Source organism: Tupaia chinensis, unplaced genomic scaffold (genome assembly GCF_000334495.1).
Source record: "Tupaia chinensis unplaced genomic scaffold, TupChi_1.0 Scaffold000077_1, whole genome shotgun sequence".
In the NCBI taxonomy this organism is placed as follows: domain Eukaryota; kingdom Metazoa; phylum Chordata; class Mammalia; order Scandentia; family Tupaiidae; genus Tupaia; species Tupaia belangeri.
Genome location: NW_006159538.1, coordinates 1,502,148 through 1,514,349, shown reverse-complemented (window position 1 = coordinate 1,514,349; position 12,202 = coordinate 1,502,148). Strand labels below are relative to the sequence as shown.

Sequence of the window (12,202 nt, the reverse complement as noted above, 5' to 3'; positions counted from 1 at the left end):
TAAGGCACAAAGCCCCATAGCAAAAACTTAAAAAAAAAAAAAAAAAAAAGTAATTCAGTACAATAAAATTTAATGAAGTCTGGCCAGACATAAGCACTGAAAATTAGAATTGGTGAGCAAATCCCTTCCTAAAAGATAACAAGAATTTCATCCATGTAAAATCAAATGCCATGCATAAACCAAATACTACTATAAAAATTTAAAAGTAGGTTATACAATTCAATTGAGAAATAATGCAAAATGGAAAGGACATGTTTTGAAGATTCTAATTGTTTTAAGCTTAATGATAGATGTTCATGTGAATAAACTGTTTTACCATTTTACTACCAACCATCCATTTACTTTCTTATATATAGTACGTGTAAGTGAAAGATAATAATTTCATTAGGAATACTAAAAGAATTCAAATATCACAGAAGGTTTAATGAAGTTTCACTCCTTCCAATGTTCCACCCCAGAGACAACCACCTAAGCTGTGTATTCCTCCAGAGATTGTCTATCCATATAGAGGATGCATATAGGTGTATATAGATCCTTTTTTTCTTTATCTTTTTTCCTTTAAATTGCCAGAGGGTCCATGCACTCATCAGAGAGACAGAAAGGAACAGAGAGAAAAGCACCCTGCCATGAACCATACAATCACTTCTCTCCCTATTTATCCATCCTTTCAGGATTTGGGGCATGTACATATGCACCTAGCATGTTTTTCAAGCTGCTGGGGCTGGGACTCAAATCACAGCTGACCATTTGGGATTTGGCTTCCCTTAAGTCCCCCAAAATAGTATCTTATTTTTTATTTACATTTCTTTCCTTCTTTTTCTTTTTTTTTTTTTGGTGTCATAGGGCATGTGTGCTCACTAGAGAGAGGCAAAAAGAAGAAAAATGAAATCATCCCCGAGGGGAGATGTCCACACTGTAATTTTTCCCCCCTCTATTCTCCTCTCAGGATTTTGGGCATGCGCACACACATGCCTGGTGTGATTTTCAAGCCACCAGGTCTGCAACTCAAATGGCAGTTGATCATGTGGGAGCCCAGTGCCTTAACCATTATGACACCTGCTGGCCCCATTATTTGTATTTCTTCATTAACAAACTTCACTTTTTAAAAATTCATATTTAAAATTTATGTATAATTCCCTTGTTTTAATCCTTAGCATTTATATCATAAGGATTTTTTTTGGGGGGGTGGGGAAGAGGTTTTTGCTATAGGGCGCATGTGCTCACCAGACAGAGAGAGACAGAAAGCAAGAAATCACCCCCCAGGGGGGATGGCCACGCTGCAATCCCTTCTCCTCCATTCTCCTCTTGGGATCTTGGGCACACACGCACACACGCCCGGCGTGAGTTTAAGCCACCGGGTCCAGGACTCAAACCGCGGTTGACTATGTGGGAGTCCAGCGACATAGCCATTACGCTAACTGCTGGTCCCTATCATAAGGATTTTTCATTTTTGCCACTCTGATACATGTGAAATAGTGTCTGATATTAATTTACATTTCCTTAATTACTGATGCTGAACATCCTTTCAGATGTTTAAAAGACACTATTTCTTTACCTAAGAACTCCTCATTTATCTCCTATGCTATTGAGTTTTGATTTTTATCATTTTGCTATGAAAGTTTTTTTAATAGATTAAAGAATTTAACCTATTGATGTTTATTGTAATTATAGTTCCCAGTGTACTGTTTGTCTTTTTTTTTTTAAAGAGAGAGATTTTTGCTAAAGAGAGAGCTTTTGTGTGCACTCGCCAGAGAGACAGAAAGCAAAAAATCACCCCCAGGGGGATGGCCATGCTGTAATCCCTTCTCCTCCATTCTCCTCTCAGGATCTTGGACATGTGCACCTGGTGTGAGTTTTAAACCACCAGGTCCACGACTTGAATCATAGTTGACTAAGTGGGAGTCAAATGACATAACCACTATGCCATCTGATAGTCTCAGTGTTTGTCTTTTGATCAAGTAAAACTTTTTGACTTGGGGTCTGCTGGTGGCATAGTAGTGAAGGCAGCTAGATTTCACATGGCTGATTCTTTGGTTTGAGTTCCAGACCAGGTGGCTCGAGACACATGCCAAGCATGTGACTATGCATGCCCAAAATTCAGAGAGGAAAAGAGATTGCAGCATGGCCACTGCCCATCCCACCTGGGAAGCACTTTCTCATTTTCTTGCTCGCTCTCGCTCGCTCTCTCTCTCTCTCTGAAAAGTGCATGTGCTCTATACCAAAATTAAAAAAAAAAAGTTTGCTGTGGTGATTAGTTGCTGAATTCCCATATGGCTTACTGTGGTTTGAGTCCTAGACCCAGCAACTAGAAGATCACTCCAGGTGCAGGTGCATGTGCATGCATGCCCAAAATTCCAAGAGGACAATGGAAGAGAAGGGATTGTGACATGGCCATCCTCCCCAGAGGGTGATTTCTCACTTTCCCTCTCTCTGTGTCTCTCCAGTGAACACATGTCCCCTGTAGCAAAAACCTAAAGTTTGACTTGTATAAATTTTTTTATGCAGTTATATAGTCTTGCTATAATTTTATACTTTTTTTTTAGTACTCTTTTTTTTTTGGAGAGGTTTTTGCTATAGGGCGCATGCATTCGCCAAAAAGACAGAGAGAGACAAGGAGATAGAAAACAAGAACCACTGCCCCAGGAGGGGTGGCCATGCCGCAATCCCTTCTCCTCCATTCTCCTCTTGGGACCTTGGGTACGCACGCACACACGCCCAGCGTGAGTTTAAGCCACCAGGTCTGGGACTTGAACCACAGTCGACCATGTGAGAGTTCAGCGACATAGCCATTATGCTAACTGCTGGTCCCACTATAATTTTATACTTTTACATACTTTTTTTAAAAGAATCATTTGTTCAACTTCATTTATTATTACTATTTTAATTTGACCAGAGAGACAGAGAAAGAAAGTGAAAAAGCAAGCCACCAGGTCAGGACTTGAACCGTGGTTGGCCACGTGGGAGTCTAGCACCTTAACCACCACACCACTGCCAGTTTCTATTTTTATATAATTTAAAAGATAAGTTAAATAGAAAAGTTTCCACATAAAGGGCATATTTTTTCTTTTTCTTTTTTAAACTGCCAGAGGAAACATGTACTTATCAGAAAGACAGAGAGAAAGAGAAGAATAAAGCACTCCCCAAAGGAGTAGTCATGCCATGATGCCTCCTCCTCCACTGGTCCATTCTGTTAGGATTTTGAGCTCACATGCTAAGTGCCCAGCATGTTTTGCAAGTCACCAGGGCCAGGATTTGAACCATGGTTGACCTTGTGAGATCTGGCTTCCTTTATTGCTGAGCTATCATGCAAGCCCGAGAGCATTTTGAAATCATGAACTGAATCATGAACTAAATTAATGCATTTAATTAACACAGCTTTACATTATAGAAGATAACCAGGCAAAATAAAATAAATGGCACATACCCAAGGGATGAATCTCTGTTAAGAATATCAAGAAGTTTCTCTCTTACATCAGTCTCCAGTGTTTCTAAGTTATGTTGCTGTATAATGCTTCTGTCAACTTGAGGAGTCGTATAAATAATATCAAATGTAGGAGAAGGAAAATCAACCTTAAAAGTTTAACAGAAGTTGATCAAATTATAGTCTACGTATTTGCCACATAACTTCTTTGTCTTTAAGAAAACCAATTTTTATTAGCAATCAGGGTGGATTTAATTTAAATATTAAATTTGTTCTTGTCTTTTTGTTGAAAGTAATTATCATTGCAGATATTTCGTAATGGCGTGTATGTGTGAGTGTGTGTGGGTGTGTGTATTTCTTGTGATGGGTACAGTGCATGTTTTATTATTTCTCAGAAATAGGGAATGACTTATTGACATTTAAATTGAAGATAGATCTTGAGACTAAAATAATTGGCTACTTTAATAACAACCCAAATTATAGTATACACAAACTTTTTATAAAGAAATTTCAATTTAAACCTCTTCATATGTCAAGAAGTACCATTACCTGTAGCACTATTCTTTCCATGACATAGCCTTTTCTGGGAAGTGTTCCAGGAATAGAATTTGTATGTGATGAAGTCCAAAGATACAGAAGTTTGGTTCCGCATGTTAAAAACCTTCATGAAAGTAAAAATAATACTGTAATTTTTATTTCATTTAAAAAAGAATAGTGCAAAATTCATTTTATTTCATTCACAACTCACAACACATAGTAACGAATTTGAAATGTTAGCATTCCTTCCACCAAACTTAGGGGAAAAAAAATCATCTTTGAAAACATGAGAAGGAATGACTCCCTATGTGGACTAAGTAAACATACTGAAGTATGAGGTGGAAAAAGAGGGAGGGAGAATGAATGAATGTATCTTTTGAGAAAAGGTGCTGAGGACAGACTATAAGAAAGGTAAAGACTCAGAGTCACCTGTCCTGAAAACACCTATAAATAGGAAGATGAAGAGCAGTCTTTAAAGATTTTCTACAAAGTAAAGTATCTTAAAGTGGCAGTTTGTATTACAGAACTCCTTTCTTACTTTTATTATCAGAACAAAATCATGGGCCAAAAATACAAGTATTGTACCCAGTTTGGGACAAAGCATCAATCATGCAATAAGTTCTCTCTGTGCCCTCAACCAAGAGTCAGCAAACATCTTCTGTTAAGGGCCAGATACCAAATATTCTGGACTTTGTAGGCCATTCATTCTCTTTTGCAAATTCTCAATGCTGCTGTTGTAATGTGACATAGTCAGGAACAATACATACATACATACATAAATGTGCTATGTTTTTTTTTTTTAATTATCTTATTTATTTTTTTTAAAAAAGTCTGCTGGGAGTCCAGCCCCTTAACACACCAATCCACATGCTGGCCCTGTAGGTGTGCTATGTTTTAAAGACAGTAATTATAGAAACAGTGAGTTCAAGTATGCTGACCCCTGCCCTAGATTATTGTCTAAGGGTCTACTTACATTAAAATATTTATTCAAAAATATTACTGAATCTTTTCTTTTTAGAGAAAGATTTTTGTTATAGGGCAAATGTACTTGCGAGAGAGACAGAGAAACAGAAAATGAGAAATACACCCCAGGGAGGATGGCAGTGCCACAATCCCTTCTCCTCCTAGGATCTTGGGCACACAAGCACACATGCCCGGCGTGAGTGTCAAGCCACCGGGTCTGGGACTTAAACCACAATCAGTCATGTGGGAGTTCAGCGATGTAACTGCTATGCCATCTGCTGGTCCCAATATTACTGTCTCTTTATGCAAAGAAATTTCTGAAAAATCACAAGATATATAAAAGCAAGAAACTATAAACTTTCATCAAATCTTTATTTTATTAAAACAGCAAAATCTTTTCTAAAACTAGTCTTAACATTTTCTTTTGACAAATTAACAGACTTTGTATCTCTGATACATTATAATCTGTCATTTCTTTTTCTAATCTCCATTTTGAAATTTATTTTTATGTATGTATGCACATGTGAGTATGTATGTTAGTTTGCCAGAAGACACGTGTGCTCACAGGAGAGAAACAGAAAGGGAAAGTGAAAAAGCACCTCCAATGGAGATGGTCTTACTGCAATCTCTTTCCTTCCATTTCTCCCTCCTTTAGGGATTTTGGGTACCTGTGCACACCTGGCATTGTTTTTCAAGCCACTGGGTCCAGTAGTTGGACCATGCCATCAGCCATGTTATAGCCAACAACTGGCCCAATATAATCTATCATTTCTTTTTTTCTTTCTTTTTTCTTTTTTTTCTTTTTTTTTTGCTACAGGGGCGTGCGCTCACCAGACAACAGAGACAGACAGAGACATAGAGATAGAAAGCGAGAAATCACCCCCCCAGGTGGATGGCCATGCCATAATCCCTTCTCCTCCATTCTCCTCTCGGGATCTTGGGCACGCATGCACACACGCCCGGTGTGAGTTTAAGCCACTGGGTCCGGGACGCGAACTGTGGTCGACTACGTGGGAGTCCAGTGACATAGCCATTACACTAACTGCTGGTTCCATAATCTGATTTCTAAGAACCATCACCACCCCCACTAGAGGTAAATCCTGATCATATTATTTCATTTATAAATATGGTTATTTGTCTCGGAACAATAAATATTGTTTCTTTCCTTTAAAAATAAGTACAATACCGAGGCCAGCAGGTGGCGTGGTGGTTAAGGTGTTGGAAGCTCCCACATGGCTGACCATGGTTCGAGTCCCGAATCTGGTGGCTTGCTTTCTCACTTTCCCTCTCTCTCTCTTACTGTCTGTCTCTCTCTGGTCGAAATAAAATAAATGGATAAATAAACAATATTAAATAAATTATTTTTAAAAAGTATAATACCATTATTCCCCCTAAAATAATTAATGATAATTATCTAAGATCATAAAATATCTAGTCAGTATTCAGACTTCTGTGATTATCTCATAAATGTTTGGTTTTTTACCAGCTGGTTCATCTGAAACAGGATCCAAGTAAGGTCTAACACTTGTGTTTGGCTAATACGTCTTTTTAAACATCTTTTAATTCAGGGTCAGAAAAATTCCATCCTGCTACGTGGTTCTGTAAGTAAACTTCTGTTACACACAGACATGCCCATTCATTGATGCTTCTGTAAGAACAGCAGCTCCTCTGCGGGTTGTAAAGCCTAAAATACGGTGTCTATACGGCACCGTTAACAGGAAAAGTTTGCCAACTCTTTTTTTTTAATCTGTATGTTCCTCTCTTCTTTTTCCCTTGCCATTTATTTGAAGACACAGATCTTTTGTTTGATATAACTTTATATCCTAAATTTTGCTGATCACATTTCCTCTAGTGTCTTCTAATATGTCCTTTTATATTTTCTGTAAAGTAGCAATTAGATCTAGAGGCCTGATCTGATTCACATTTAGTTCTTTGGCACGAATACTTAATATTGTATAGGTGGTATTATACACTCCTTCCTAATCCATCAAATAAAGAGGCACACATTGTGTTTGGTTTCTCTCTCTCGGTGACATTAAGTTTTGTTTTGTTTTTAAGAGAGAGCTATTTGCTATAGGGTGTGTACACTCACCAGAGACAGTTCTCTCTCACTTTCTCTAGTGAGAAATCACCCCCCAGGAGGGATGACTATACCACAATCCCTCTCCTCCATTCTCCTCTCAGGATTTCGGAGACACGTGTACACATTTTTATTTTTTTTTTGGGGGGGGGAGACGCTTTTGCTACAGGGTGCATGCGCTCACCAGAAAGAGAGAGACAGAGAGACAGAAAGCGAGAAATCAACCCCTGGGGGGATGGCCACGCCGCAATCCCTTCTCCTTCATTCTCCTCTTGGGATCTTGGGCATACAAGCACATGCACCCGGCATGAGTTTAAGCCACTGGGTCTGGGACTCAAACTGTAGTCAACTATGTGGGAGTCCAACGACACAGCCATTATGCTAACTTCTGGTCCCCACATGCACACACTCATGTGAGTTTCAAGCCACAAGATCTGAGACTCAGACCATCATCGGCCACATGGGAGTCCAGCACCTTAACCACTATGTCACCTGCTGGCCCCGATGTTACCAATAATCAGGGACGGAGGAGTCAGATAAAGAGAATTCAGGAAGGAAAAAATATGTAAACTCTGAAGCTGGAGAACAGTAGGAAAGGAATAAAAAGGGAAAATGGAGATCTTTCATTAATATCAAGGGAACTTGTAAGACCATAGTATTAGGTCATAATATAGGACTTAACGTGACTGACGGTAAAAGAACCCTTGGCCACTGGCTTTCCCCTGGACCACTGAGGGGAAACAGTCCTCTGCATACCCACCCCGAGGTAAGTTCAAACTACAGCAGAACTTGAGTTTCCTCTGATCTATGTCTCTGAACTGACCTCCATTTATCACAATGGAAACACTGAGGCAGACCACTGGCTAATGTATGTCACTATTCCCATTCTCTCCTCCAGCCAATTCTGACGTGCAGATGTGTCTACAGTAACTCATCATCAACATTCAGTAATACTTACCGTTTAAAGTCAAAAAGAGGTAAGGAAACTTTGCCCAAAGCTTCTGGCCCCTTTCTCTGCTTATTAGAATCAGGGGAACTTCCACTGCTCTGATTTAAAATTCCAAAAAGAGTAAGATGAAGAAGTGATTCTAATGGCAATTGTGATATCTGGATGGGAAAAATGATTCTATGGGGGAAAAATGTATTAATAGAAAGAGCAAATTAGATTGAATGTGAAGTTCAACCCTTTAAGGAGACTGATAATTTTAGGTATTTGACTTATTTTATCTAGTAATCTTTAATACTGAGTAAACTTTAGTTTAGTAGTAAGAATGACTAACTCATATTGTTAAAAACCTTGAACAAATTTTATTAACAGTATAAAATTTCAAAATATAAGGTTTCTTTCTTTAAAAGTTTCTAAGTGACTTTACTTAAGATTTACAGTACTAATTTCCAGGCAAAATACTATTAGTCATTTCGATTTCCTTCAGGAAAAACTAGATAGTTGGTTTTGTGGGTGTTTTTTTTGTTTGTTTGTTTTTGTTTTTTAGTTTTTTTGCTATAGGGTGTGTGCACTCGCTGGAGAGACAAAGAGAGAGAGAGAGACAGCAAGGAATCACTCCCAGAGGGATAACCATGCTGCAATCCCTTCGCCTCCATTCTCCTCTCAGGATTTTAGGCACACAAACATGTCCAGTTTGAGTTAGGAGCTGCCAGGTCTGGGACTCAAACCGCAGCCAGACATGTGGGAGTCCAGCACCTTAACCACTATGCCACTTGCTGGCCCACTAGATTGCTGTTTATGAGCACTTTTGTTTTGTAATTTAAGTATGCACATGTACGCACAAACAGACATGCAAGATGTTTACTAATGCATTTTTTCTAAAGTTTAAAAGAACATGCTAGGTCACTGTATGGTGATAACTGTTGAAAATAGGGTGACACTTTCTAATCTATATGCATTTTTTTTATTACTTGACTACTTTCATAAACGTATAACATTTCTGTAATTTGAAAAATAAAAAACAGGAAATCATTTAATAAATGTGGAATAAACAGTAAAAGATTCCGCAACTGCTGATTTGCCTAAATAATGAGAGTCCCCTTAGTTTAAAAATGATTATTTAGAAAAACACCATCTTGTACATGGATTTAAGATAACTCTTTTTTGGTTATCCTGTTAATCAAGAGCCGAGATTCTCATATACCATTACGGAATACATACTAAAATAAACAACGTTATAAAACATCATCTTTTGTGAATTCTATGTAAATTCCTGTCTTTAAATTGACAAAGTCTAGGAAAAAGTAAGAGCAGGTTTTTGTAATTTAATAATTTTTGGATTTAAAAGAGTATTTCAGATTTTTAATGAGAATTTCACTTTATTTTATAGAATCATAGAAGAGACCTAAAGACATCAGTAAGAACATAATGAACTTCAATGGAAATGGTAATAAAAATTAATGCTGGGATGCATACATTGAAAAAAAATAAAGAACAGGGCACAGTGAAAATGAATAAAAAGCCAAAAATTTTACTTACAGTTCATCCCATTTAATAAGATAGAAGAAATTCTTATAAGTGCCAACCTTCTTTGACTGAATTGGTTTAAAAAGATCCTTTCCATTGTGAGACAGGGAGCACACCAAGTAGTATTTTTCATAACTGAGAAAAGAAGAGTTTAATTTGACTTCTACCTTGATAATACAAATTAATGAATATAAATACATTAACAATTCTTCCCCAAAAATGACTAATATCTGAAAATAATTTGGTACCATTAATTTTAATTTTTAGAAATCTATCTGAAATTTAACCATTGCCCATTCTAACATAAAGAAGAAAGGAGTCAAGAGGGGACATGTATCCCTAGGTGGCAGTCTAAAGGGGTACCATAATGAGAGAATTTATTTCAATTTTGTACTCATTTAGTCACTAGCTTTAGATTTTATTTGAATGACATTGAATAATGTATTTATTCATTTCTAGATAAATTCTGGAGTAAAGTCCAAACATCACCGTCCCTAGGTGCCATTTTTGTTTACGAAGGCACTGAAATAGAGTCAGCTGAGTACATTAATAGTGCATGGGGCAAACATGGCATTAACCCAAGTCTTTTTCTTTTTTTTTTTTTTTTTTTTTGAGAGGTGTTTGCTATAGGGCACGTGAGCTCGCCAGAAAGACAGAGAGAGACAGAGAGATAGAAAGTGAGAAATCACCCCCTGGGGGGATGGTCACGCCGCAATCCCTTCTCCATTCTCCTCTCGGGATCTCGGGCACACACGCACACGCACCTGGCGTGAGTTTAAGCCACCGGGTCCAGGACTTGAACCATGGTCAACTACATGGGAGTCCAGCGACATAGCCATTATACCAACTGCTGGTCCCAAGCCAAGTCTTTCTAGTCTATTAGGACACTTCTCCCCATGGGGACATATATTTTTGTATTGTCCCACGAGACAGCAGTACCTTAACCCCTAATTGTGGTTAAGTAAAGAGCTGGTTAGATACTGTCAGGCAATCTTGTAAGGCAGAAGTCTTGGGTTCAATGAAACTGTATTTTTTTTAAAAGAATTAATTTTATTTATTCATTCATTTACTTTAATTTGACCAGAAAGAGACACAGAGAGAGACAGAGAGGGAAAGTGAGAAAGCAAGCCACAGGTCTGGGACCCAAACCACGGTCACCCATGTGGGAGTGAGTGTCCAGCGCTTTAACCACCACACCAACTGCTGGTCCCAAAACAGCATCTTATTCATATTCTAACTTACTACTAGGCTTCATGTTAACCATTTTGTTCATATATATGATCTGTTTCACTAGCTTAAAAAAATAACACCCTAAACTTATTGATTACTTGGAACCAGCAGATGGTGTAATGGTTACGTCACTGGACTCCTACATGGTCAACTGCAGCTCAAGTCCTAGACCCAGAGACTTAAAACTCACGCTGGGTGTGTGTGTGTGCATGCTCAAGATACCGAGAGTAGAAAAAATGAAGGAGGGGAGAAAGGGTTGCACTGTGGCCATCTCCACTTGGAGGGGGTGGTTCTCACTTTCTGTCTCTCTGGTGAGTGCACACATCTTACAGAAAAAAAATCTCTCAAAAAACAAAAACAAAAACAAAAAACTTTCTGCTTACTTTCCTCAACTTCATTCCACTTCCCCCTAATTACATCATCATTTCATTAACTTTCTATCTTTTTTTTTGGAGAGGTTTTTGCTATAGGGCGTGTGTGCTTGGTAGAAAGACAGACAGAGAGACACAGAGAGAGAAAGTGAGAAATCACTCCCCAGGGGGGATGGCCACCCCATACTCCCTTCTCTTCCATTCTCCTCTTGCGATCTTAGGCATGCACACACAAGCACCTGGTGTGAGTTTAAGCCACAGGGTCTGGGACTCGAACTGCGGTCAACTACATGAGTCCAGCAACACAGTCATTACGCTAACTGCTGGTCCTAACTTACTTTCTATCTTAATATTACTGTGGTCTGTGCTATCTTTTGCTGGTGGGCATTTGTTCTCCTCAATAGTGTTCCATAATTTACCTGTGTATATGTATGTGAATGTTGTCTGCAAATAGGTATGAATACATGTGCATGTGTGCGTGGAGAAAATGTAGAAGGTACTATCTTGTAATTACTGAATAGAATGAAATACCTTCCAAAAAAGGTAATACCTACTTATTTATTTAAAATTTTGCTAGAGGGCATGTGTACTCACTGCAGAGAGGCCCAGGCAGGAAGGAAGTCGGGAGAGAAAGCATCCCTTCTAGGGGATGGTCATGCTACTATATCTTTTCCTCTATTTCTCCTTTCAGGATTTTGGGCAAGCATGAATGTATGCTCAGAGTGTTTCCCAAGCTGCCAGGTCTGGGACTTGAACCACACAATCAGTTATATAGGACCCTGCTGTCTCAACCACCATGCTATCAGCTGGTCCCATTTATTTATTTTCTTCAAAAATTTGCCAGAGAGTGCATGAGCTTGCCAAACAGAGAAAGAGAAAGAGAAAAAAGTGGTCCTTAATGTGGCATGGTCATGCTGCAACCCATTCTCCTCCATTCTGTCAGCCTGTCAGGGTTTGGGGCATGCATGCATATGCATCCAGCATGTATTTCAAGCTGCTAGGTCTAGGATTTGAGCTGCATGTGTGGCCATGTGGAACCTAGCTCCTGTAACCGCTAAGCCACAGAGCTGGGCCAGTAGTACTCATTTAAATACAAGTTTCAGGAAGGTAGGTTTTCTGTTACCTTG

General features: G+C 38.7%; 1 protein-coding gene and 1 long non-coding RNA gene across 4 annotated transcripts in view; one reads left to right on the top strand and one right to left on the bottom strand.

The window, feature by feature from the left end:
• PIK3C2A (phosphatidylinositol-4-phosphate 3-kinase catalytic subunit type 2 alpha) overlaps positions 1–12,202 on the bottom strand; it is a 170,632-nt gene that overhangs the window by 38,982 nt on the left and 119,448 nt on the right. For all 3 annotated transcript variants that reach the window (XM_027768591.1, XM_006142496.3, XM_014584597.2), the window contains 4 exons: positions 9,487–9,609; positions 7,960–8,127; positions 3,971–4,082; positions 3,425–3,570 (listed from right to left, as the gene is read on the bottom strand). In XM_027768591.1, the coding sequence (XP_027624392.1) occupies positions 3,425–3,570; positions 3,971–4,082; positions 7,960–8,127; positions 9,487–9,609 (549 nt within the window). The remainder of the gene's footprint in view (positions 1–3,424; positions 3,571–3,970; positions 4,083–7,959; positions 8,128–9,486; positions 9,610–12,202) is intronic.
• On the top strand, positions 6,506–9,465 carry LOC102494012 (uncharacterized). The gene is made up of 3 exons (XR_333669.2): positions 6,506–6,522; positions 7,900–7,978; positions 9,338–9,465. It is a non-coding gene; the product is annotated as an uncharacterized LOC102494012 (long non-coding RNA).